At 40.5% G+C, this 25,681-nt stretch overlaps 1 protein-coding gene and 1 pseudogene across 1 annotated transcript; one reads left to right on the forward strand and one right to left on the reverse strand.

The window, feature by feature from the left end:
* Positions 1 to 6,662, reverse strand: part of LOC139753517 (N-acetylglucosamine-1-phosphotransferase subunit gamma-like) — a 9,185-nt pseudogene extending 2,523 nt beyond the window's left edge.
* Positions 6,663 to 6,743: 81 nt separating this feature from the next.
* On the forward strand, positions 6,744 to 25,174 carry LOC139753518 (NADH-cytochrome b5 reductase 2-like). Its single transcript, XM_071670164.1, has 2 exons — positions 6,744 to 6,761; positions 24,228 to 25,174. The coding sequence occupies exons 1-2, from the start codon at positions 6,744 to 6,746 to the stop codon at positions 24,720 to 24,722; spliced, it is 513 nt and encodes a 170-aa protein (XP_071526265.1). The 3' UTR covers positions 24,723 to 25,174.
* Positions 25,175 to 25,681: the final 507 nt, after the last annotated feature.

A 25,681-nucleotide genomic window follows, 5' to 3' on the forward strand; every position in this document is an offset into this window, starting at 1 on the left:
CACTTCCCAAGCTCTCTCATCCACAACAGACTGCGTACTTGCCCCTCTTTCCAAAACCCTTTCATTTACCTTTCTGACAACCCCATCCATAAACAAATTAAACAACCATGGAAACATCACACACCTCTGCCGCAAACCTACATTCACTGAGAACCAATCACTTTCCTCTATTCCTAAACGTACACATGCCTTATATCCTCGATAAAAACTTTTCACTGTGTCTAACAACTTGCTTTCCACACCATATATTCTAAATACCTTCCACAGAGCATCTCTATCATCTTTATCATATGCCTTCTTCAGATCCATAAATGCTACATACAAATCCATTTGCTTTTCTAAGTATGTCTCACATACATTCTTCAAAGCAAACACCTGATTCACACATCCTCTACCACTTCTGAAACCACACTGCTCTTCCCCAATCTGATGCTCTGTACATGCCTTCACCCTCTCAATCAATACCCTTCCATATAATTTCCTAGGAATACTCAACAAACTTATACATCTGTAATTTGAGCACTCACCTTTGTCCCCTTTTTCTTTGTACAATGGAACTATGCAAGCATTCCGCCAATCCTCAGGCTCCTCACCATGAATCATACATATCTTAAATAAACTTACCAACCAGTCAACAATACAGTCACCCACTTTTTTAATAAATTCCACTGCAATACCATCCAAACCCGCTGCCTTGCCGGCTTTCATCTTCCGCAAAGCTTTTACTACCTCTACTCTGTTGACCAAATCATCCTCCCTAACCCTCTCAGTTTGCACACTACCACGACCAAAACACCCTATATTTGCCACTCTATCATCAAACACATTCAACAGACCTTCAAAATACTCACACCATCTCCTTCTCACATCACCACTACTTCTTATCTCCTCCCCTTTAGCCCCGTTCAATGAAGTTCCCATTTGTTTACTTTTCTTACGAACTTTATTTACCTCCTTACAAAACATCTTTTTATTCTCCCTAAAACTGAATGATACTCTCTCACCCCAACTCTCATTTGCCTTTTTTCCACCTCTTCTACCTTTCTCTTGACCTCCTGCCTTTCATTTATACATCTCCCAGTCATTTGCATTATTTCCTTGCAAAATTCGGGGCCTCTGAGGGAATATCCTCACCTGGCCCCATTCTCTGTCCCTTCTTTTGGAAAATTAAAAAAAAAAAAATATATATATATATATATATATATATATACATATATATATATATATATATATATATATATATATATACATATATAAATATATATATATATATGTATATATATATATATATATATATATATATATATATATATATATATATATATATATATATATATATATATATATATATATATATACATACATATATATATATATATATATATATATATATATATATATATATATATATATATATATATATATATATATATATATATATATATATATATATATATGTATATATATATATATATATATTTTTTTTTTTTTTTTGCCGCTGTCTCCCGCGTTTGCGAGGTAGCGCAAGGAAACAGGCGAAAGAAATGGCCCAACCCACCCCCATACACATGTATACACATACGTCCACACACGCAAATATACATACCTACACAGCTTTCCATGGTTTACCCCATACGCTTCACATGCCTTGATTCAATCCACTGACAGCACGTCAACCCCGGTATACCACATCGCTCCAATTCACTCTATTCCTTGCCCTCCTTTCAACCTCCTGCATGTCCAGGCCCCGATCACACAAAATCTTTTTCACTCCATCTTTCCACCTCCAATTTGGTCGTCCTCTTCTCCTCGTTCCCTCCACCTCCGACACATATATTCTCTTGGTCAATCTTTCCTCACTCATTCCCTCCATGTGCCCGAACCATTTCAAAACACCCTCTTCTGCTCTCTCAACCACGCTCTTTTTATTTCCACATATCTCTCTTACCCTTACGTTACTTACTCGATCAAACCACCTCACACCACACAATGTCCTCAAACATCTCATTTCCAGCACATCCATCCTCCTGCGCACAACTCTATCCATAGCACACGCCTCGCAGCCATACAACATTGTTGGAACCACTATTCCTTCAAACATACCCATTTTTGCTTTCTGAGATAATGTTCTCGACTTCCAAACATTCTTCAAGGCTCCCAGAATTTTCGCCCCCTCCCCCACCCTATGATCCACTTCCGCTTCCATGGTTCCATCCGCTGCCAGATCCACTCCCAGATATCTAAAACACTTCACTTCCTCCAGTTTTTCTCCATTCAAACTCACCTCCCAATTGACTTGACCCTCAACCCTACTGTACCTAATAACCTTGCTCTTATTCACATTTACTCTTAACTTTCTTCTTTCACACACTTTACTAAACTCAGTCACCAGCTTCTGCAGTTTCTCACATGAATCAGCCACTAGCGCTGTATCATCAGCGAACAACAACTGACTCACTTCCCAAGCTCTGTCATCCCCAACAGACTTCATACTTGCCCCTCTTTCCAAAACTCTTGCATTTACCTCCCTAACAACCCCATCCATAAACAAATTAAACAACCATGGAGACATCACACACCCCTGCCGCAAACCTGCATTCACTGAGAACCAATCACTTTCCTCTCTTCCTACACGTACACATGCCTTACATCCTCGATAAAAACTTTTCACTGCTTCTAACAACTTGCCTCCCACACCATATATTCTTAATACCTTCCACAGAGCATCTCTATCAACTCTATCATATGCCTTCTCCAGATCCATAAATGCTACATACAAATCCATTTGCTTTTCTAAGTATTTCTCACATACATTCTTCAAAGCAAACACCTGATCCACACATCCTCTACCACTTCTGAAACCACACTGCTCTTCCCCAATCTGATGCTCTGTACATGCCTTCACCCTCTCAACCAATATCCTCCCATATAATTTACCAGGAATACTCAACAAACTTATACCTCTGTAATTTGAGCACTCACTCTTATCCCCTTTGCCTTTGTACAATGGCACTATGCACGCATTCCGCCAATCCTCAGGCACCTCACCATGAGTCATACATACATTAAATAACCTTACCAACCAGTCAACAATACAGTCACCCCCTTTTTTAATAAATTCCACTGCAATACCATCCAAACCTGCTGCCTTGCCGGCTTTCATCTTCCGCAAAGCTTTTACTACCTCTTCTCTGTTTACCAAATCATTTTCCCTAACCCTCTCACTTTGCACACCACCTCGACCAAAACACCCTATATCTGCCACTCTATCATCAAACACATTCAACAAACCTTCAAAATACTCACTCCATCTCCTTCTCACATCACCACTACTTGTTATCACCTCCCCATTTGCGCCCTTCACTGAAGTTCCCATTTGCTTCCTTGTCTTACGCACTTTATTTACCTCCTTCTAGAACATCTTTTTATTCTCCCTAAAATTTAATGATACTCTCTCACCCCAACTCTCATTTGCCCTTTTTTCACCTCTTGCACCTTTCTCTTGACCTCCTGTCTCTTTCTTTTATACATCTCCCACTCAATTTCATTTTTTCCCTGCAAAAATCGTCCAAATGCCTCTCTCTTCTCTTTCACTAATACTCTTACTTCTTCATTCCACCACGCACTACCCTTTCTAATCAACCCACCTCCCATCTTCTCATGCCACAAGCATCTTTTGCGCAATCCATCACTGATTCCCTAAATACATCCCATTCCTCCCCCACTCCCCTTACTTCCATTGTTCTCACGTTTTTCCATTCTGTACTCATTTATATATATATATATATATATATATATATATATATATATATATATATATATATATATATATATATATATATATATATATTATCCCTTGGGATAGGGGAGAAAGAATACTTCCCACGTATTCCCTGCGTGTCGTAGAAGGCGACTAAAAGGGAAGGGAGCGGGGGGCTGGAAATCCTCCCCTCTCGTTTTTTTTTTTTTTTTTTTTTTTTCAAAAGAGGGAACAGAGAGGGGGGCCAGGTGAGGATATTCCTTCAAAGGACCAGTCCTCTGTTCTTAACGCTACCTCGCTAACGCGGGAAATGGCGAATAGTTTAAAAGAAAAGAAAAGAAGAATATATATATATATATAAACGCCTATGCACGCACATATAAATACATATACATGTCAACATACACACATATACGTACATGTATATACATATACACGGACTTATACATGTACAATCTGCCCAAGAAATTCGCGGAGACCCAACAGATGTGGGGTATGGGTAACGGTAGAAAAAGGTGGAAAATCTCACTGCCAAACGTTCGATAAACCGTAATGTTACCCACCTTATAAGGAGCACATAACCACACTATCCCCACACACACACACACACACACTCCAAATGTAATGTATGACTGAAAAGAAATTCGGAGTATTTTTTTTTTCTGCCAGCGTGTTACGTATATTGCTGACAAGTAAAATGCGGCAAACTACTTATAGTATCCACTTCCTTGATGTGTAACACCGGAGAAGTCCCGATGTGTAAGGGCACTTTGATGTATGTGACTTGGGAAATGAATGAAATGTTGGTTTTTTTCTGTAGGTTTAGATGTGTTGGAGGCAGGTCAAATCGATGCATTGACTGATCCGGGAATTGAGAGTAGAAGATCCAAGAAGTTAACAGGACACTTTAGTCCATCCTCCTCCCAACAACCCCACGAGGGCATCACATCTTAGCCCTGCAGACCAGGGGCTACATTGATGGCTGATATTAAGCAAAGTGATGATTAAAGGACATGTTTATATTTCAGCAAATGTGCGTTTTTGTGATCTGCCGGATTTCACAGAATTACTTTATGCAAGTCTACGTTTCAAGTATGTAGGCACGACAGTACGAACACTTATATTCTTAGGTCTCTATCAGTGTTATTAACCATATCTGTTATAATATGCCGTCACTTTAACAGTATGTAACACAAAACACTGCGGTCGGTGCATTGCTAGTGTCCTCACCGCGACTCTCCGTTTAAATGCGTATTTACGTTTGATTTGTTTGCATCAGCCTTTTTAATCACAATATTGTTTCCACAATATACATTTCGCCCTTGATAAATAAGTTGTAACCACCTGTTAGTCTAAACAACCTCAATGTCAGCAGTTGTCTGTAAAGACGAACGTGTCTACTGCTTGCCGTCTCCTAGGCCTGCCTGCCTACCTTCTCAACTCTTCCCACGCATTAAAACCACACACACTAATCCCAGGCATTCAATGTATTTTCAATTATCAGATGCCGCAATTATCTACAATTAATATTCTATGTAGACCCAGTGCTAAGGCTAAAATTTGGGCATTGTAAGGCCGTCACTTGCTGAACACGTCGATGTTGTAAGTTGCCACTTCGTATATTTATACTGGCTACCAATACATATTTCCCTGAGTTTGATGACATCTACACACATGTAGTCATATGACAGTTTATATTCCATTCATATAACACATTTGAACCGTATGCCATATATGTTATGTTTTCTAATTTGAACAAAGACCTGGTTCGTGTCGAAAGGATGAATCGCAGAATAAAACACAATAACCCATCAAAAATAATTAGATTATTTTCCTTATAGCATATCTAGTTATATGTTCTAGTGAGTATGTGAGGTTGCGAGGAAGATATAAGTAATGAGTTAGTGAGGGTAGAGGGAGAGGAAGGAAATCCCCTAGTAACTTGATCATCACCCTTCAGCATCTGTCACCAGGTTGTATACGGGCGCCTGATGTCTGCGGACCAGTTCCCACTTCTGCATGACACGCTGCATGAACCGGCATCTAGTTCTCTCCTGGTCCTGCTTCCATGCATTCATCATCAGTCCCCAGCAGTTTTCAATGGGATGCAAGGAACATCCCTTCCAGGCCAATCCAGCAGTTTAATGGGTGGTTGCTCGGAAAATCATCGGCGAATGTTAACTGCTCTATGGATAGGGCTGTTGTCCAAAAAACAAAATTAAAGAAAGAAGAAAACAAAAGTCCGTTATACTTGTATATTGTTATCCTATACATTATGTTGTATCAGGCAGTCACTGCTGGAGGGTTGTAAGTGACAACTAACAGCATTAGAGGTGAAAGCAGGTTGAAGGCATGAGACACTTACGCGAGCGGAAATTTTGAGTACCGGTCCTTTCAAATACCAATATAGTTCAATCCAGGTTTCATGAACTTACGCTCGATATTAGTGAAATCATATGATCGACGATTCCCTACGTTTGTAAGATACATTAAACTTTAGGATAATAGAAAATCCAGTGAGGATGATAATTGCAATATGAGTGTTCTCTCTAAAGTAAAGCAATCTATATAAAAACAGTGTCTATAGTTGATATGGGATGTTTGCAACTACTGATTACCGTATTTGTCAGCCATAGTTGACGGAAGAGTAGCGGTGCATAATGATAGTATGTGGGGACGTATCATGTGCAATGGGTAAGGACTGTGGTGGGATATATGGTAGATTTACGGGAATGATAGTGATGGGCGTATTTGAACAAACATGAAGGATTATGAAGGGGTGTATGAGATTGTTTGGCTATTAAGGGATGTAACGTTATTCAAACTGCGATCAATTACTTACCTGCATAGATACTATCCTTTCTGGGTAGAGTAGAGCCATGGCACGAACCGAGGGTAGCATCGCTTCTTCCAGTATCTCAAGATACTTCTCTCCAGTGGAGCGCCCTTCAGTATCGGCCAATTCCCCGATCCCATATAAATGATGCCGTCCCCAGATGTTGTAAGTGACGTGACCGCTTCTGGTAACTTCGCAGATATTCTCCGGAGCGCATCTTGTTCCATTTGCGCTCCAGCAACGTTAACTCCCATGTGTGCTAGACGAAAAGGTTTTCTCATCAGAGAATATAACCCGTCCCCAGAATTGCATATCTCATGCACGTAGCGCCGTGGGAAGCGTTGCCTCTCCATGCCACGTCGCTCGGTTTGTTTTTCTTTCTTGGCGGGATTTCTATGGTGCACGCTAGCTTTGTGAATTTGTCCTGGAGAGCTACAGCATTGGTTTTGGAATCCTCTATTACTGCTGCAAGGATAAGTTGATCTTCCTCAGCTGTGGTTTTCTTGGGTGCACATGACCTCGACGATCTCGTAAATTCCCTCCTCGGTATTCTCCTCCATCACCTGTAAACTGTTCTCTTCGAAACACCAAGTTCCAATGCTATGTCTGGAGCGGACCGACCGACCACCTTCCTTCATGCCGATAATTCTACCTCTGCGAGTTAGTTTATCGTGAAGGCGGTCCGTTTCCAATGATTACAAAGTTGCTACTGCTGTTGAATGTAATGACGGTTGGTTGGTTGTTTAGACTTTAGCCCTATCAAATGCAAGGGTCATCAAGTCCGTCAACGTAAGCTTTATCCAACAACCGAAAAATCTTTAACACCTTCATTCGGTGTTAAAGATAATTCTAACAACACATACACTCACTATGCATGTGACCCATCGTGATGTCAGGACTGGCGCCAAACCATGGAACTAAACCCCGTTTATACCTTGATTTCCAAGTTCGTATGAACAACACTGTTTCAACCATTATTTGAAGCAGAAACGGGGAATGATGATATGAGAGGGAGAGATGGTGTGAGTGGGTCAGAGCGTAAAAGTGCATTTGTGTGTCACGATGAGTGTGTGCAGGGAGGTGAACATTAAGTGACAAGATCGCTGCTATAGCTTAAATAATGTCGAGATAAATGAGTATCATAGATAAGTTTATCTTTGATACTAACTAGTATGGTGATAATAATCAGTGTTATTTAGCACTTTACTATTTCACAATCATTTCTGTTGTGTTCTCATTGTTAGTTTTCCCCTCACAAACTTCAATCATTATTCATTTCAGAACATCATACTCCCCGCAACGCTCTCTTCTGGTCTCCCCTCTCCAGTCCTCTGGGATCTCTCCCCACTTGTGCCTACAACCAGCATCGAAAGTAATCTGGAACACAAACTTCAATCATTATTCATTTCAGAACATCATACTCCCCGCGACGCTCTCTTCTGGTCTCCCCTCTCCAGTCCTCTGGGATCTCTCCCCACTTGTGCCTACAACCAGCATCGAAAGTAATCTGGAACTATGAGTGTATATTCACCCTTTATAATCAAGCGTTCAATAATGTCATACATCTAAATCATGACACTGAACTGGTCAGCGTTAAATGGACTCTATGTTCTTTTATAGTTATTTAAACCTACTTTTCGCCTCCCTACACTATACAACAACTGTGAAGGACTAGCATATATGTGATTTTACTACACATACAAAGGACGTTCTATAATTATATTCTGATCCATGGGTGTTATTTCATCCTCCTCATATCTTACTAGCATACTGATTATAAAGCCTACATACATGGCGACTCATACTTTGCAGTATTGACAGATCTCCACCTTATCTTATACCCGCCAACCCTCCCAGACTCTCTGCGAACATAATCGGCAAGCTGTGCATATTCATACTTGCTTGCCTTCATCCATTTCAGGCGACATCCCGCCCCACAGGAAACAGCATCGCTATCCCCTGCTTCAGCGAGGTAGCGCTAGGAAAAGACAAAAAAGGCTACATTCATTCACACTCAGTCTCTAGCTTTCATGTGTAATGCACCAAACCACAGGTCCTTAATCACATCCGGGCCCCACAGACTTTTCCATGGTTTACCCCACACATTTGACAGTACCTGGTTCAGTCCATTGACAGCACATCGACCCCGGTATAACAATTCATTCAAATTCATTCAGTTCCTTGCACGTCTCTCATTATCCTATATGTTCAGGCCCCGATCGCTCAAATTCTCCTTCACTCCATCCTTACACCCTCAACTTGGTCCCTCGCTTCTTGTTTCCTCCACCTCTGACACATATATCCTCTTTGTCGATCCTTTCTCACTCATTCCCTCCATATGTCCAAACCATTTCAACACACTCTCTTCTGCTCTCTCAACCACACTCATTTTATTTCCACACATCTCTCTTACCCTTTCATTGCTTACTCAATCAAACTACCTCACACCATATATTGTCTTGAAACATTTCATTTCCAACAGATCCACCCTCCTCCGCACAACCCAGTCTATAGCCTATGCCTCGCAACCATAAAACATTGTTGGAACCACTATTCCTTCAAACATACCAAATTTTCCTCTTCAGGATAACGTTCTAGCCTTTTACACATTCTTCAACGCTCCCAGAACCTTCACTTCCTCCCTCACCCTATGATTCACTTCCGTTTCCATGGTTCCATCCCCTGTAAGTCCACTCCCAGATATCTAGAACACCACCTCCGCCAGTTTTTCTCCATTCAAATTTACCTCTCAATTAAATTGTCCCTCAACCCTATTGAACCCAACAACCTTACTCTTATGCACGTTTGCTCTCAACTTCCTTCCTTCACACACTTTACCAAACTCAGTCCTCAACTTCTGCAGTTTCTCACCCGAATCAGCTACCAGCGCTGTATCATCAACAAACAACAACTAACTCGCTTCCCAAGCTCTCTCATCCACAACAGACTGCATTCTTGCTCCTTTCTCCAAAACTCTTGCATTTCCCTCCCTAACAACCCCATCCATGAACAAATTAAACAGCCATAGAGACATCACGCATCCCTGCCGCAAACCTACATTCACTGAGAACCAATCACTTTCCTCTCTTTCCAATCGTACACATGTCTTACATGACTGGAAAAAACTTTTCACTGCTTCTAGCAACTTACCGCCCATGCCATATACTCTTTAAACCTTCCAGAGAGCATCTCTATCAACCCTAACACATGCCTTTTCCAGATCCATGAATACAACATACAAAACCATCTGTTTTTCTTAGTATTTCTCACATACATTCTTTAAAGCAATCACCTGACCCATATATCCTCTACCACTTCTGAAACTACACTGCTTTTCCCCAATCTGATGCTCTGTACATGCCTTCACTCTACCAATCAATACCCTCCAATATAATCTCCCAGGAATACTCACCAAACTCATAACTCTGCAATTTGAACATTCACCTTTATCCCCTTTGCCTTTGTACAATGGCCCTATGAATGCATTCTGCCAATCATCAGGCACTTAACCATGAACCATCAATACACTGAATATCCTTTCCAACCATTCAAAGACACAGTCACCCCCTTTTTGAATAAATTCCACAACAATGCCATCCAAACCCGCCTCCTTCCGCAAAGATTTCACTACCCCTTCTCTTTTTACCAGACCATTCTCCCTGACCTCATTTCGCACACCATCTCGACCTAAACACCCTACATCTGCCACTCTATCATCGAACACATTCAACAAACCTTGAAAATACTCACTCCATCTCCTTTTCACATCACCACTACTTGTTATTACCTCTCCATTAGACCCCTTCACCAATGTTCTCTGTTCTCCTTACGCACTTTATCTACCTCCTACCAAAACATCTTTTATTTTCCTAAAAATTTAGTTATAATCTCTCACCCCAACTCTCATTTGCCCTCTTTTTCACCTCTTGCACCTTTCTCTTGACTTACTGCCTCTTTCTCCTATACATCTCACAGTCATTCGCACTACTTCCCTGTAAAAGCGTCCAAACGCCTCCCTCTTCTCTTTCACTGACAATCTTACTTCTTCATCCCACCACTCACTACCTTTCCCACCTTTCTCATGCTACAGGCATCTTTTCAGCAAGCCATCACTGCTTCCTTGAATACATCTCATTCCTCCCCCAATCCCCTTACGTCATTTTTTCTCACCTTTTTCCATTTTGCACTAAATATCTCCTGGTACTTCCTCACACAAGTCTCCTTTCTAAGCTCGCTTACTCTCACCACTCTCTTCACCCGAACAGTCTCACATCTTTTCTGAAAACCTCTGCAAATCTTCACCTTCGCCTCCAAAAGATAATGGTCAGACATCCCTCCAGTTGCCCCTCTCAGCGCATTAACATCCAAAAGTTTCTCCTTCACTCGCCTATCAATTAACACGTGATCCAATAATGCTCTCTGGCCATCTCTCATGCTTACATCCGTATACTTATCTTTATCTCTCTTTTTAAATCAGGTATTCCCAATCACAAGTCCTTTTTTAGCGCACAAGTCTACAAGCTCTTCACCATTTCCATTTACAACACTGAACACCCCAATTATACACTCAACGGCCAAATTACTCACCTTTGCATTCAAATCACTTATCATTATAACCCGGTCTCGTGCATCAAAGCTGCTAACACACTCACTCAGCTGCTCCCAAAACACGTGCCTCTCATGATCTTTCTTTTCTTGCCCAGGTGCATAGGAACCAATAATCACTCATCTCTCTTAATCCACTTTCAGTTTTACTCATATCAATCTAGAGTTTACTTAATTACATTCTATCACATGTTCCCACATTTCCTGCTTCAGGGGTAGTGCTATTCCTTAACTTGCTCTTGTCCTCTCACCAACCCCTGACTTTACTCCCAAGACATTCCCAAACCACTCTTCCCCTTTACTCTTGAGCTTCGTTTCACTCAGAGTCAAAACATCCAGGTTCCTTTCCTCAAGCATCCAACCTAATCTCTTCTTTTTTCTCACCTTTGCTACATCCACAAAGATTTAGACACCCCAATCTGAGCCTTCAAGGAGGATGAGCACTCCTCGCAGGACTCATTCTGTTTCTCTTTTTAGAAAGTTAAAATCAAGGAGGAGAGGGATTCTAGCTCTCCGCTCTCGTCCCCTTTAGTCCCCTTCTACGACACGCGGGGAATGTGTGGGAAGTATTCTCCTCCCCTATCCACAGGGATATATATATATATATATATATATATATATATATATATATATATATATATATATATATATATATATATATATATATATATATATATATATATATATATATATATATATATATATATATATATATATATATATATATATATATGTATATATATATGATGGTAAAACTAAAACAAATCCAAACATTGAGGTTTGGGTGTAGGTGTCGGTGAAAAAATCAGCTAATCATTCTATCTTTATCTTTTTACTTGAAAGTGTCCTAACCCATAGTTTGTTTAATGAAACAAGAAAAACAATTATTTTGATCTATATCATGCAACATAACACCCTTTCCATTTTGCACAGTAAGTCTAGTCATTACATAAGACTAACACTACCATTCATGCACAAAACTCTTATTCTGCAAATCAAAAATCATTCTCCTGGAGTCTTTACCTTGAACACACCTACCTGAGAAAAATAACTGTCTTCGCTGCATCTGTGCATCACTTTTGAACATCTGCATTTCTCTTTCTTTTTCTAATTTCCAAATTTTACTCTTTCTTATGTATAGCTTCCATGGCAGCATTTCATACTTTCATAATATTTCTTAATACAAACAGAAGGCATATGATAGAGTTGATAGAGAAGCTCTGTGGAAGGTATTAAGAATATATGGTGTGGGAGGCAAGTTGTTAGAAGCAGTGAAAAGTTTTTATCGAGGATGTAAGGCATGTGTACGTGTAGGAAGAGAGGAAAGTGATTGGTTCTCAGTGAATGTAGGTTTGCGGCAGGGGTGTGTGATGTTTCCATGGTTATTTAATTTGTTTATGGATGGGGTTGTTAGGGAGGTGAATGCAAGAGTTTTGGAAAGAGGGGCAAATATGAAGTCTGTTGTGGATGAGAGAGCTTGGGAAGTGAGTCAGTTGTTGTTCGCTGATGATACAGCGCTGGTGGCTGATTCATGTGAAAACTGCAGAAGCTGGTGACTGAGTTTGGTGAAGTGTGTGAAAGAATAAAGTTAAGAGTAAATGTGAATAAGAGCAAGGTTATTAGGTACAGTAGGGTTGAGGGTCAAGTCAATTGGGAGGTAAGTTTGAATGGAGAAAAACTGGAGGAAGTAAATTGTTTTATACATCTGGGAGTGGATCTGACAGCGGATGGAACCATGGAAGAGGAAGTGGATCATAGGGTGGGGGAGGGGGCGAATATCCTGGGAACCTTGAATAATGTGTGGAAGTCGAGAACATTATCTCGGAAAGCAAAAATGAGTGTTTGAAGGAATAGTGGTTCCAACAATGCTGTATGGTTGCGAGGCGTGGGCTATGGATAGAGTTGTGCGCAGGAGGGTGGATGTGTTGGAAATGAGATGATTGAGGACAATGTGTGGTGTAAGATGGTTTGATCGAGTAAGTAACGTAAGGGTAAGAGAGATGTGTGGAAATAAAAAGAGGGTGGTCGAGAGAGCAGAAGAGGGTGTTTTGAAATGGTTTGAGCACATGGAGAGAATGAGTGAGGAAAGATTGACCAAGATGATATATGTGTCGTAGGTGGAGGGAACGAGGAGAAGTGGGAGACCAAATTGGAGGTGGAAAGATGTAGTGAAAAAGATTTTGTGTGATCGGGGCCTGAACATGCAGGAGGGTGAAAGGAGGGCAAGTAATAGAGTGAATTGGATCGATGTGGTATACCGGGGTTGACGTGCTGTCAGTGGATTGAATCAGGGCATGTGAAGCGTGTGGGGTAAACCATGGAAAGCTGTGTAGGTATGTATATTTGCGTGTGTGGACTTGTATATATATACATGTGTATGTGGTGGGTTGGGCAATTTCTTTCGTCTGTTTCCTTGCGCTACCTCGCAAACGCGGGAGACAGCGACAAAGCAAAAAAAAAAAAAAAAAAAAAAATATATATATATATATATATATATATATATATATATATATATATATATATATATATATTTCTATATTTTTTTTTATTATACTTTGTCGCTGTCTCCCGCGTTTGCGAGGTAGCCCAAGGAAACAGACGAAAGAAATGGCCCAACCTCCCCCCCCATACACATGTATATACATACGTCCACACACGCAAATATACATACCTACACAGCTTTCCATGGTTTACCCCAGACGCTTCACATGCCTTGATTCAATCCACTGACAGCACGTCAACCCCGGTATACCACATCGCTCCAATTCACTCTATTCCTTGCCCTCCTTTCACCCTCCTGCATGTTCAGGCCCCGATCACACAAAATCTTTTTCACTCCATCTTTCCACCTCCAATTTGGTCTCCCTCTTCTCCTCGTTCCCTCCACCTCCGACACATATATCCTCTTGGTCAATCTTTCCTCACTCATTCTCTCCATGTGCCCAAACCACTTCAAAACACCCTCTTCTGCTCTCTCAACCACGCTCTTTCTATTTCCACACATCTCTCTTACCCTTACGTTACTCACTCGATCAAACCACCTCACACCACACAATGTCCTCAAACATCTCATTTCCAGCACATCCATCCTCCTGCGCACAACTCTATCCATAGCCCACGCCTCGCAAACATACAACATTGTTGGAACCACTATTCCTTCAAACATACCCATTTTTGCTTTCCGAGATAATGTTCTCGACTTCCACACATTCTTCAAGGCCCCCAGAATTTTCGCCCCCTCCCCCACCCTATGATCCACTTCCGATTCCATGGTTCCATCCGCTGCCAGATCCACTCCCAGATATCTAAAATACTTCACTTCCTCCAGTTTTTCTCCATTCAAACTCACCTCCCAATTGACTTGACCCTCAACCCTACTGTACCTAATAACCTTGCTCTTATTCACATTTACTCTTAACTTTCTTCTTCCACACACTTTACCAAACTCAGTCACCAGCTTCTGCAGTTTCTCACATGAATCAGCCACCAGCGCTGTATCATCAGCGAACAACAACTGACTCACTTCCCAAGCTCTCTCATCCCCAACAGACTTCATACTTGCCCCTCTTTCCAAAACTCTTGCATTTACCTCCCTAACAACCCCATCCATAAACAAATTAAACAACCATGGAGACATCACACACCCCTGCCGCAAACCTACATTCACTGAGAACCAATCACTTTCCTCTCTTCCTACACGTACACATGCCTTACATCCTCGATAAAAACTTCACTGCTTCTAACAACTTTCCTCCTACACCATATATTTTTAATACCTTCTACAGAGCATCTCTATCAACTCTATCATATGCCTTCTCCAGATCCATAAATGCTACATACAAATTCATTTGCTTTTCTAAGTATTTCTCACATACATTCTTCAAAGCAAACACCTGATCCACACATCCTCTACCACTTCTGAAACCACACTGCTCTTCCCCAATCTGATGCTCTGTACATGCCTTCACCCTCTCAATCAATACCCTCTCATATAATTTACCAGGAATACTCAACAAACTTATACCTCTGTAATTTGAGCACTCACTCTTATCCCCTTTGCCTTTGTACAATGGCACTAATCACGCATTCCGCCAATCCTCAGGCACTTCACCATGAGTCATACATACATTGAATAACCTTACCAACCAGTCAACAATACAGTCACCCCCTTTTTTAATAAATTCCACTGCAATACCATCCAAACCTGCTGCCTTGCCGGCTTTCATCTTCCGCAAAGCTTTCACTACCTCTTCTCTGTTTAACAAATCATTTTCCCTAACCCTCTCACTTTGCACACCACCTCGACCAAAACACCCTATATCTGCCACTCTATCATTAAACACATTCAACAAACCTTCAAAATACTCACTCCATCTCCTTCTCACATCACCACTACTTGTTATCACCTTCCCATTTGCGCCCTTCACTGAAGTTCCCATTTGCTCCCTTGTCTTACGCACTTTATTTACCTCCTTCCAGAACATCTTTTAATTCTCCCTAAGATTTAATGATACTCTCTCACCCCAACTCTCATTTGCCCTTTTTTTCACCTCTTGCACCTTTCTCTTGACCTCCTGTCTCTTTCTTTTATACATCTCCCACTCAATTGCATTTTTTCCCTGCAAAAATCGTCCAAATCCCTCTCTCTTCTCTTTCACTAATACTCTTACTTCTTCATCCCACCACTCACTACCCTTTCTAATCAACCCACCTCCCACTCTTCTCATGCCACAAGCATCTTTTGCGCAATCCATCACTGATTCCCTAAATACATCCCATTCCTCCCCCACTCCCCTTACTTCCATTGCTCTCACCTTTTTCCATTCTGTACTCAGTCTCTCCTGGTACTTCCTCACACAGGTCTCCTTCCCAAGTTCACTTACTCTCACCACCCTCTTCACCCCAAAATTCACTCTTCTTTTCCGAAAACCCATACAAATCTTCATCTTAGCCTCCACAAGATAATGATCAGACATCCCTTCAGTTGCACCTCTCAGCACATTAACATCCAAAAGTCTCTCTTTCGCACGCCTGTCAATTAACACGTAATCCAATAAAGCTCTCTGGCCATCTCTCCTACTTACATAAGTATACTTATGTATATCGCGCTTTTTAAACCAGGTATTCCCAATCATCAGTCCTTTTTCAGCACATAAATCTACAAGCTCTTCACCATTTCCATTTACAACACTGAACACCCCATGTATACCAATTATTCCCTCAACTGCCACATTACTCACCTTTGCATTCAAATCACCCATCACTATAACCCGGTCTCGTGCATCAAAACCACTAACACACTCATTCAGATGCTCCCAAAACACTTGCCTCTCATGATCTTTCTTCTCATGCCCGGGTGCATATGCACCAATAATCACCCACCTCTCTCAATCAACTTTCAGTTTTACCCATATTAATCGAGAATTTACTTTCTTACATTCTATCACATACTCCCACAACTCCTGTTTCAGGAGTATTGCTACTCCTTCCCTTGCTCTTGTCCTCTCACTAACCCCTGACTTTACTTCCCAGACATTCCCAAACCACTCTTCCCCTTTACCCTTGAGCTTCGTTTCACTCAGAGCCAAAACATCCAGGTTCCTTTCCTCAAACATACTACCTATCTCTCCTTTTTTCACATCTTGGTTACATCCACACACATTTAGACACACCACTCTGAGCCTTCGAGGAGGATGAGCACTCCCCGCGTGACTCCTTCTTCTGTTTCCCATTTTAGAAAGTTAATACAAGGAGGGGAGGATTTCTGGCCCCCCGCTCCCGTCCCCATATATATATATATATATACATATATATATATATGTATATATATATATATGTATATATAAATAAATATATATATATATATATATATATATATAAATAGATAAATATATATATATATATATATATATATATATATATATATATATATATATATATATATATATATATATATATATATATATTTTTTTTTTTTTTTTTACTTTTTCGCTGTCTCCCGCGTTTGCGAGGTAGCGCAAGGAAACAGACGAAAGAAATGGCCCAACCCACCCCCTTACACATGTATATACATACGTCCACACACGCAAATATACATACCTACACAGCTTTCCATGGTTTACCCCAGACGCTTCACATGCCTTGATTCAATCCACTGACAGCACGTCAACCCCGGTATACCACATCGATCCAATTCCCTCTATTCCTTGCCCTCCTTTCACCCTCCTGCATGTTCAGGCGCCGATCACACAAAATTTTTTTCACTCCATCTTTCCACCTCTAATTTGGTCTCCCTCTTCTCCTCGTTCCCTCCACCTCCGACATATATATCCTCTTAGTCAATCTTTCCTCACTCATTCTCTCCATGTGCACAAACCATTTCAAAACACCCTCTTCTGCTCTCTCAACCACGCTCTTTTTATTTCCACACATCTCTCTTACCATTACGTTACTTACTCGATCAAACCACCTCACACCACATTTTGTCCTCAAACATCTCATTTCCAGCACATCCATCCTCCTGCGCACATCTCTATCCATAGCCCACGCCTCGCAACCATATAACATTGTTGGAACCACTATTCCTTCAAACATACCCATTTTTGCTTTCCGAGATAATGTTCTCGACTTCCACACATTCTTCAAGGCCCCCAGAATTCCCGCCCCCTCCCCCACCCTATGATCCACTTCAGCTTCCATGGTTCCATCCGCTGCCAGATCCACTCCCAGATATCTAAAACACTTCACTTCCTCCAGTTTTTCTTCATTCAAACTCACCTCCCAATTGACTTGACCCTCAACCCTACTGTACCTAATAACCTTGCTCTTATTCACATTTACTCTTAACTTTCTTCTTTCACACACTTTACCAAACTCAGTCACCAGCTTCTGCAGTTTCTCACATGAATCAGCCACCAGCGCTGTATCATCAGCGAACAACAACTGACTCACTTCCCAAGCTCTCTCATCCCCAACAGACTTCATACTTGCGCCTCATTTCAAAACTCTTGCATTCACCTCCCTAACAACCCCATCCATAAACAAATTAAACAACCATGGAGACATCACACACCCCTGCCGCGAACCTACATTCACTGAGAACCAATCACTTTCCTCTCTTCCTACACGTACACATGCCTTACATCCTCGATAAAAACTTTTCACTGCTTCTAACAACTTGCCTCCCACACCATATATTCTTAATACCTTCCACAGAGCATCTCTCTCTCTCTCTCTCTCTCTCTCTCTCTCTCTCTCTCTCTCTCTCTCTCTCTCTCTCTCTCTCTCTCTCTCTCTCTGTATATATATATATATATATATATATATATATATATATATATTGTTACGAACTCAATACTTTCAAGCAAGGTCGCCAATAACATATATATGTTACATATACTATAATGATCCTTGTTTTGCAAGGACGTTAGATTTGTTATGTTTCACAACCCAGGATAACACTATCTAAAAGTTATGGGCCTCAATCAAAGACCAGCATTGAAACTACTTATAATGGAAGAATTTCAGTGGACAAAAATAACACATTAAAGGCACAACTCATTTTCGTTAACACTGAACATGGGTTAAACATTCAAAATGAATTTAACATTGAACATGAGTCTAAGATTCCAGGTAAGATCTCAAACAAGGAGATCTGTTTCCTTTATGACAATTTCTTCGATAACATTATATTTAATTAGACCCTTCACTATACACTACACTATACACAAGGACACACACTCGTTACATACACGAACATGTGGGCACATGCACACACGTTCGTAATATTCCCCTCCTTAAAGGAGAAAATTCCTGGAAGAGGAATTTTCTCACCTAAAGAGCGGGATAAACAATCGGCTAACACATTATGTGCGCCAGCAATATGATAAAAATATATATATATATATATATATATATATATATATATATATATATATATATATATATATATATATATATATATATTTTTTTTTTTTTTTTTTTTTTTTTTCTTTATCGCTGTCTCCTGCGTTTGCGAGGTAGCGCAAGGAAACAGACGAAAGAAATGGCCCAACCCACCCCCATACACATGTATATACACACGTCCACACACGCAAATGTACATACCTACACAGCTTTCCATGGTTTACCCCAGACGCTTCACATGCCTTGATTCAATCCACTGACAGCACGTCAACCCCGGTATACCACATCGCTCCAATTCACTCTGTTCCTTGCCCTCCTTTCACCCTCCTGCATGTTCAGGCCCCGATCACACAAAATCTTTTTCACTTCATCTTTCCACCTCCAATTTGGTCTCCCTCTTCTCCTCGTTCCCTCCACCTCCGACACATATATCCTCTTGGTCAATCTTTCCTCACTCATTCTCTCCATGTGACCAAACCATTTCAAAACACCCTCTTCTGCTCTCTCAACCACGCTCTTTTTATTTCCACACATCTCTCTTACCCTTACGTTACTTACTCGATCAAACCACCTCACACCACACATTGTCCTCAAACACCTCATTTCCAGCACATCCATCCTCCTGCGCACAACTCTATCCATAGACCACGCCTCGCAACCATACAACATTGTTGGAACCACTATTCCTTCAAACATACCCATTTTTGCTTTCCGAGATAATGTTCTCGACTTCCAAACTTTCTTCAAGGCTCCCAGAATTTTCGCCCCCTCCCCCACCCTATGATCCACTTCCGCTTCCATGATTCCATCCGCTGCCAGATCCACTCCCAGATATCTAAAACACTTCACTTCCTCCAGTTTTTCTCCATTCAAACTCACCTCCCAATTGACTTGACCCTCAACCCTACTGTACCTAATAACCTTGCTCTTATTCACATTTACTCTTAACTTTCTTCTTTCACACACTTTACCAAACTCAGTCACCAGCTTCTGCAGTTTCTCACATGAATCAGCCACCAGCGCTGTATCATCAGCGAACAACAACTGACTCATTTCCCAAGCTCTCTCATCCACAACAGACTTCATACTTGCCCCTCTTTCGAAAACTCTTGCATTCACCTCCCTAACAACCCAATCCATAAACAAATTAAACAACCTTGGAGACATCACACACCCCTGCCGCAAACCTACATTCACTGAGAACCAATCACTTTCCTCTCTTCCTACACGTACACATGCCTTACATCCTCGATAAAAACTTTTCACTGCTTCTAACAACTTGCCTCCCACACCATATATTCTTAATACCTTCCACAGAGCATCTCTATCAACTCTATCATATGCCTTCTCCAGATCCATAAATGCTACATACAAATCCATTTGCTTTTCTAAGTATTTCTCACATACATTCTTCAAAGCAAACACCTGATCCACACATCCTCTACCACTTCTGAAACCACACTGCTCTTCCCCAATCTGATGCTCTGTACATGCCTTCACCCTCTCAATCAATACCCTCCCATACAATTTGCCAGGAATACTCAACAAACTTATACCTCTGTAATTTGAGCACTCACTCTTATCCCCTTTGCCTTTGTACAATGGCACTATGTACGCATTCCACCAATCCTCAGGCACCTCACCATGAGTCATACATACATTAAATAACCTTACCAACCAGTCAATAATACAGTCACCCCCTTTTTTAATAAATTCCACTGCAATACCATCCAAACCTGCTGCCTTGCTGGCTTTCATCTTCCGCAAAGCTTTTACTACCTCTTCTCTGTTTACCAAATCATTTTCCCTAACCCTCGCACTTTGCACACCACCTCGACCACAACACCCTATATCTGCCACTCTATCATCAAACACATTCAACAAACCTTCAAAATACTCACTCCATCTCCTTCTCACATCACTACTACTTGTTATCACCTCCCCATTTGCGCCCTTCACTGAAGTTCCCATTTGCTCCCTTGTCTTACGCACTTTATTTACCTCCTTCCAGAACATCTTTTAATTCTCCCTAAAATTTAATGATACTCTCTCACCCCAATTCTCATTTGCCCTTTTTTTCACCTCTTGCACCTTTCTCTTGACCTCCTGTCTCTTTCTTTTATACGTCTCCCACTCAATTGCATTTTTTCCCTGCAAAAATCGTCCAAATGCCTCTCTCTTCTCTTTCACTAATACTCTTACTTCTTCATCCCACCACTCACTACCCTTTCTAATCAACCCACCTCCCACTCTTCTCATGCCACAAGCATCTTTTGCGCAATCCATCACTGATTCCCTAAATACATCCCATTCCTCCCCCACTCTCCTTACTTCCATTGTTCTCTCCTTTTTCCATTCTGTACTCAGTCTCTCCTGGTACTTCCTCACACAAGTCTCCTTCCCAAGCTCACTTACTCTCACCACTCTCTTCACTCCAACATTCATATATATATATATATATATATATATATATATATATATATATATATATATATATATATATATATATATATATATATATATACATATATATATATATATATATATATATATATATATATATATATATATATATATATATATATATATATATATATATATATATATATATATATATATATATATATAGATATGTATATATATATATATATATATATATGTATATATATATATATATATATATATATATATATATATATATATATATATATATATACATATATATATATATATATATATATATATATATATACAGGAGGTCAAGAGAAAGGTGCAAGAGGTGAAAAAAAGGGCAAATGAGAGTTGGGGTGAGAGACTATCAGTAAATTTTAGGGAGAATAAAAAGATGTTCTGGAAGGAGGTAAATAGGGTGCGTAAGACAAGGGAGCAAATAGGAACTTCAGTGAAGGGCGTAAATGGGGAGGTGATAACAAGTAGCGGTGATGTGAGAAGGAGATGGAATGAGTATTTTGAAGGTTTGTTGAATGTGTCTGATGACAGAGTGGCAGATATAGGGTGTTTTGGTCGAGGTGGTGTGCAAAGTGAGAGGGTTAGGGAAAATGATTTGGTAAACAGAGAAGAGGTAGTAAAAGCTTTGCGGAAGATGAAAGCCGGCAAGGCAGCAGGTTTGGATGGTATTGCAGTGGAATTTATTAAAAAAGGGGGTGACTGTATTGTTGACTGGTTGGTAAGGTTATTCAATGTATGTATGACTCATGGTGAGGTGCCTGAGGATTGGCGGAATGCGTGCATAGTGCCATTGTACAAAGGCAAAGGGGATAAGAGTGAGTGCTCAAATTACAGAGGTATAAGTTTGTTGAGTATTCCTGGTAAATTATATGGGAGGGTATTGATTGAGAGGGTGAAGGCATGTACAGAGCATCAGATTGGGGAAGAGCAGTGCGGTTTCAGAAGTGGTAGAGGATGTGTGGATCAGGTGTTTGCTTTGAAGAATGTATGTGAGAAATACTTAGAAAAGCAAATGGATTTGTATGTAGCATTTATGGATCTGGAGAAGGCATATGATAGAGTTGATAGAGATGCTCTGTGGAAGGTATTAAGAATATATGGTGTTGGAGGCAAGTTGTTAGAAGCAGTGAAAAGTTTTTATCGAGGATGTAAGGCATGTGTACGTGTAGGAAGAGAGGAAAGTGATTGGTTCTCAGTGAATGTAGGTTTGCGGCAGGGGTGTGTGATGTCTCCATGGTTGTTTAATTTGTTTATGGATGGGGTTGTAAGGGAGGTAAATGCAAGAGTCCTGGAAAGAGGGGCAAGTATGAAGTCTGTTGGGGATGAGAGAGCTTGGGAAGTGAGTCAGTTGTTGTTCGCTGATGATACAGCGCTGGTGGCTGATTCATGTGAGAAACTGCAGAAGCTGGTGACTGAGTTTGGTAAAGTGTGTGGAAGAAGAAAGTTGAGAGTAAATGTGAATAAGAGCAAGGTTATTAGGTACAGTAGGGGTGAGGGTCAAGTCAATTGGGAGGTGAGTTTGAATGGGGAAAAACTGGAGGAAGTGAAGTGTTTTAGATATCTGGGAGTGGATCTGTCAGCGGATGGAACCATGGAAGCGGAAGTGGATCATAGGGTGGGGGAGGGGGCGAAAATTTTGGGAGCCTTGAAAAATGTGTGGAAGTCGAGAACATTATCTCGGAAAGCAAAAATGGGTATGTTTGAGGGAATAGTGGTTCCAACAATGTTGTATGGTTGCGAGGCGTGGGCTATGGATAGAGATGTGCGCAGGAGGATGGATGTGCTGGAAATGAGATGTTTGAGGACAATGTGTGGTGTGAGGTGGTTTGATCGAGTAAGTAACGTAAGGGTAAGAGAGATGTGTGGAAATAAAAAGAGCGTGGTTGAGAGAGCAGAAGAGGGTGTTTTGAAATGGTTTGGGCACATGGAGAGAATGAGTGAGGAGAGATTGACCAAGAGGATATATGTGTCGGAGGTGGAGGGAACGAGGAGAAGAGGGAGACCAAATTGGAGGTGGAAAGATGGAGTGAAAAAGATTTTGTGTGATCGGGGCCTGAACATGCAGGAGGGTGAAAGGAGGGCAAGGAATAGAGTGAATTGGAGTCATGTGGTATACAGGGGTTGACGTGCTGTCAGTGGATTGAATCAAGGCATGTGAAGCGTCTGGGGTAAACCATGGAAAGCTGTGTAGGTATGTATATTTGCGTGTGTGGACGTGTGTATGTACATGTGTATGGGGGGGGGGGGGTTGGGCCATTTCTTTCGTCTGTTTCCTTGCGCTACCTCGCAAACGCGGGAGACAGCGACAAAGTATAAAAAAAAAAAAAAAAAAAAAATATATATATATATATATATATATATATATATATATATATATATATATATATATATATATATATATATATATATATATATATATATATATATATATATATATATATATATATAACCATATATGTATATGTATATATATATATATATATATATATATATATATATATTTATATATATATATATATATATATATATATATATATATATATATATATATATATATATATATATATATTCTTGAAAACAAATCTTGACAACAAGATCCATGTATCCCTTATCCTCATCACAAGACACAGGAGTGTATGGGCGCACCACTAGTTGGCCATTGATGTTCGAGGGCCATCCGGCCTGCTGGAATACCGAGGACGTGGTGTGTTTGCCATCAAACCTGACAAGAAGTCCCCACCAAATTTGGTCACTGCTCAGAAAGTTAACATGATCGCTGGTGGCACAGGGATCACCCCAATGCTTCAGTTAGTGCGTCAGGTTGTTCGTGATAAGGGAGACAAGACTCAGCTGAAGCTGCTCTTTGCCAATCAAACTGAGGCTCATATTTTATTGAGGCATGAGTTAGAAGAAGTGCAAGCCCATCACCCAGATAAATTCAAGCTCTGGTACACTCTAGATCGTCCAGAAGAAGGATGGACATACAGCAGTGGCTTTGTGAATGCGGATATGATCTCGGAGCACCTCTACACCCCATCAGATGACACCATAGTGCTAATGTGTGGCCCACCTCCTATGATTAATTTTGCTTGCATCCCTAACTTGGATAAATTGGGGTATTCATCCAATATGAGGTTTGCTTATTAGAGTCTAAACAAAGTTTCTCAAGAGTTTGTCATAGTAGCTTAAAACTGATTTGAAAAAAAAAATTCAAAATACCCATTTGTAGTGAATGCAAGTACTATTACCCCAGTTTTTATGCTCCTAAAGTATATCATAGTGTTTTAGGCTTATAGTTGTAATTGTGACTTTTGTATCAGAACATAGTGCTGAATTCTTAGTCTTAATAATTCATCAAAGCTGTTGGTAAGAAATTTTGTATTGTACACTGGAATGTTTATGTAACTGTAGATGTTTGTGACAAACTTTATGGATTCCCATAGTGTAGCGGTAAGTGTTCCGGACTGTAACGCAATCACAGGCCACCCAGGGTCGAGCGCATAGGTGTTCATCCACCCGTAGGGGTTGGTCAATGAAATGGATACCTGGCTCAAGGTAGAAATCCTCCCCTCCCCTTTTTTTTTTTTTTTTTTTTTCAATTTTCCAGAAGAAGGAACAGTGAAGGGGCCAAGTGAGGATATTCCCTCTGAGGCTTAGTCCTCTTTTCTTAATGCTACCTTGCTAATGTGGGAAATGGCGGATGTATGAAAAAATATGTATGTAGAGAGAGAGAGAAAGAGCATTAATGGGATGGCCTGTACCATGTCAGCTGACATTAAAAAAAATTAACTGCAATTTGTGGCAACTGACTGTTAAGTTCAGCCTATGAAATATTTTGTTTTAAAGATTTTGGTTTAGCTTTGCCTTCAGAATAGTTTTTATTGACATTACCCAACATTGCATAGGAAGATGAAACAAATGAAAAGAGGATGTATTTCATTATATATATATATATGTGCGTATGTATGTGTATGTGTGTGTACGTGTATGTGTATATATATATATATATATATGTATATTATCCCTGGGGATAGGGGTGAAAGAATACTTCCCACGTATTCCTCGCGTGTCGTAGAAAGCGACTAGAGGGGACGGGAGCGGGAGGC

This window comes from Panulirus ornatus, chromosome 14 (assembly GCF_036320965.1).
Source record: "Panulirus ornatus isolate Po-2019 chromosome 14, ASM3632096v1, whole genome shotgun sequence".
NCBI classification, from domain to species: domain Eukaryota; kingdom Metazoa; phylum Arthropoda; class Malacostraca; order Decapoda; family Palinuridae; genus Panulirus; species Panulirus ornatus.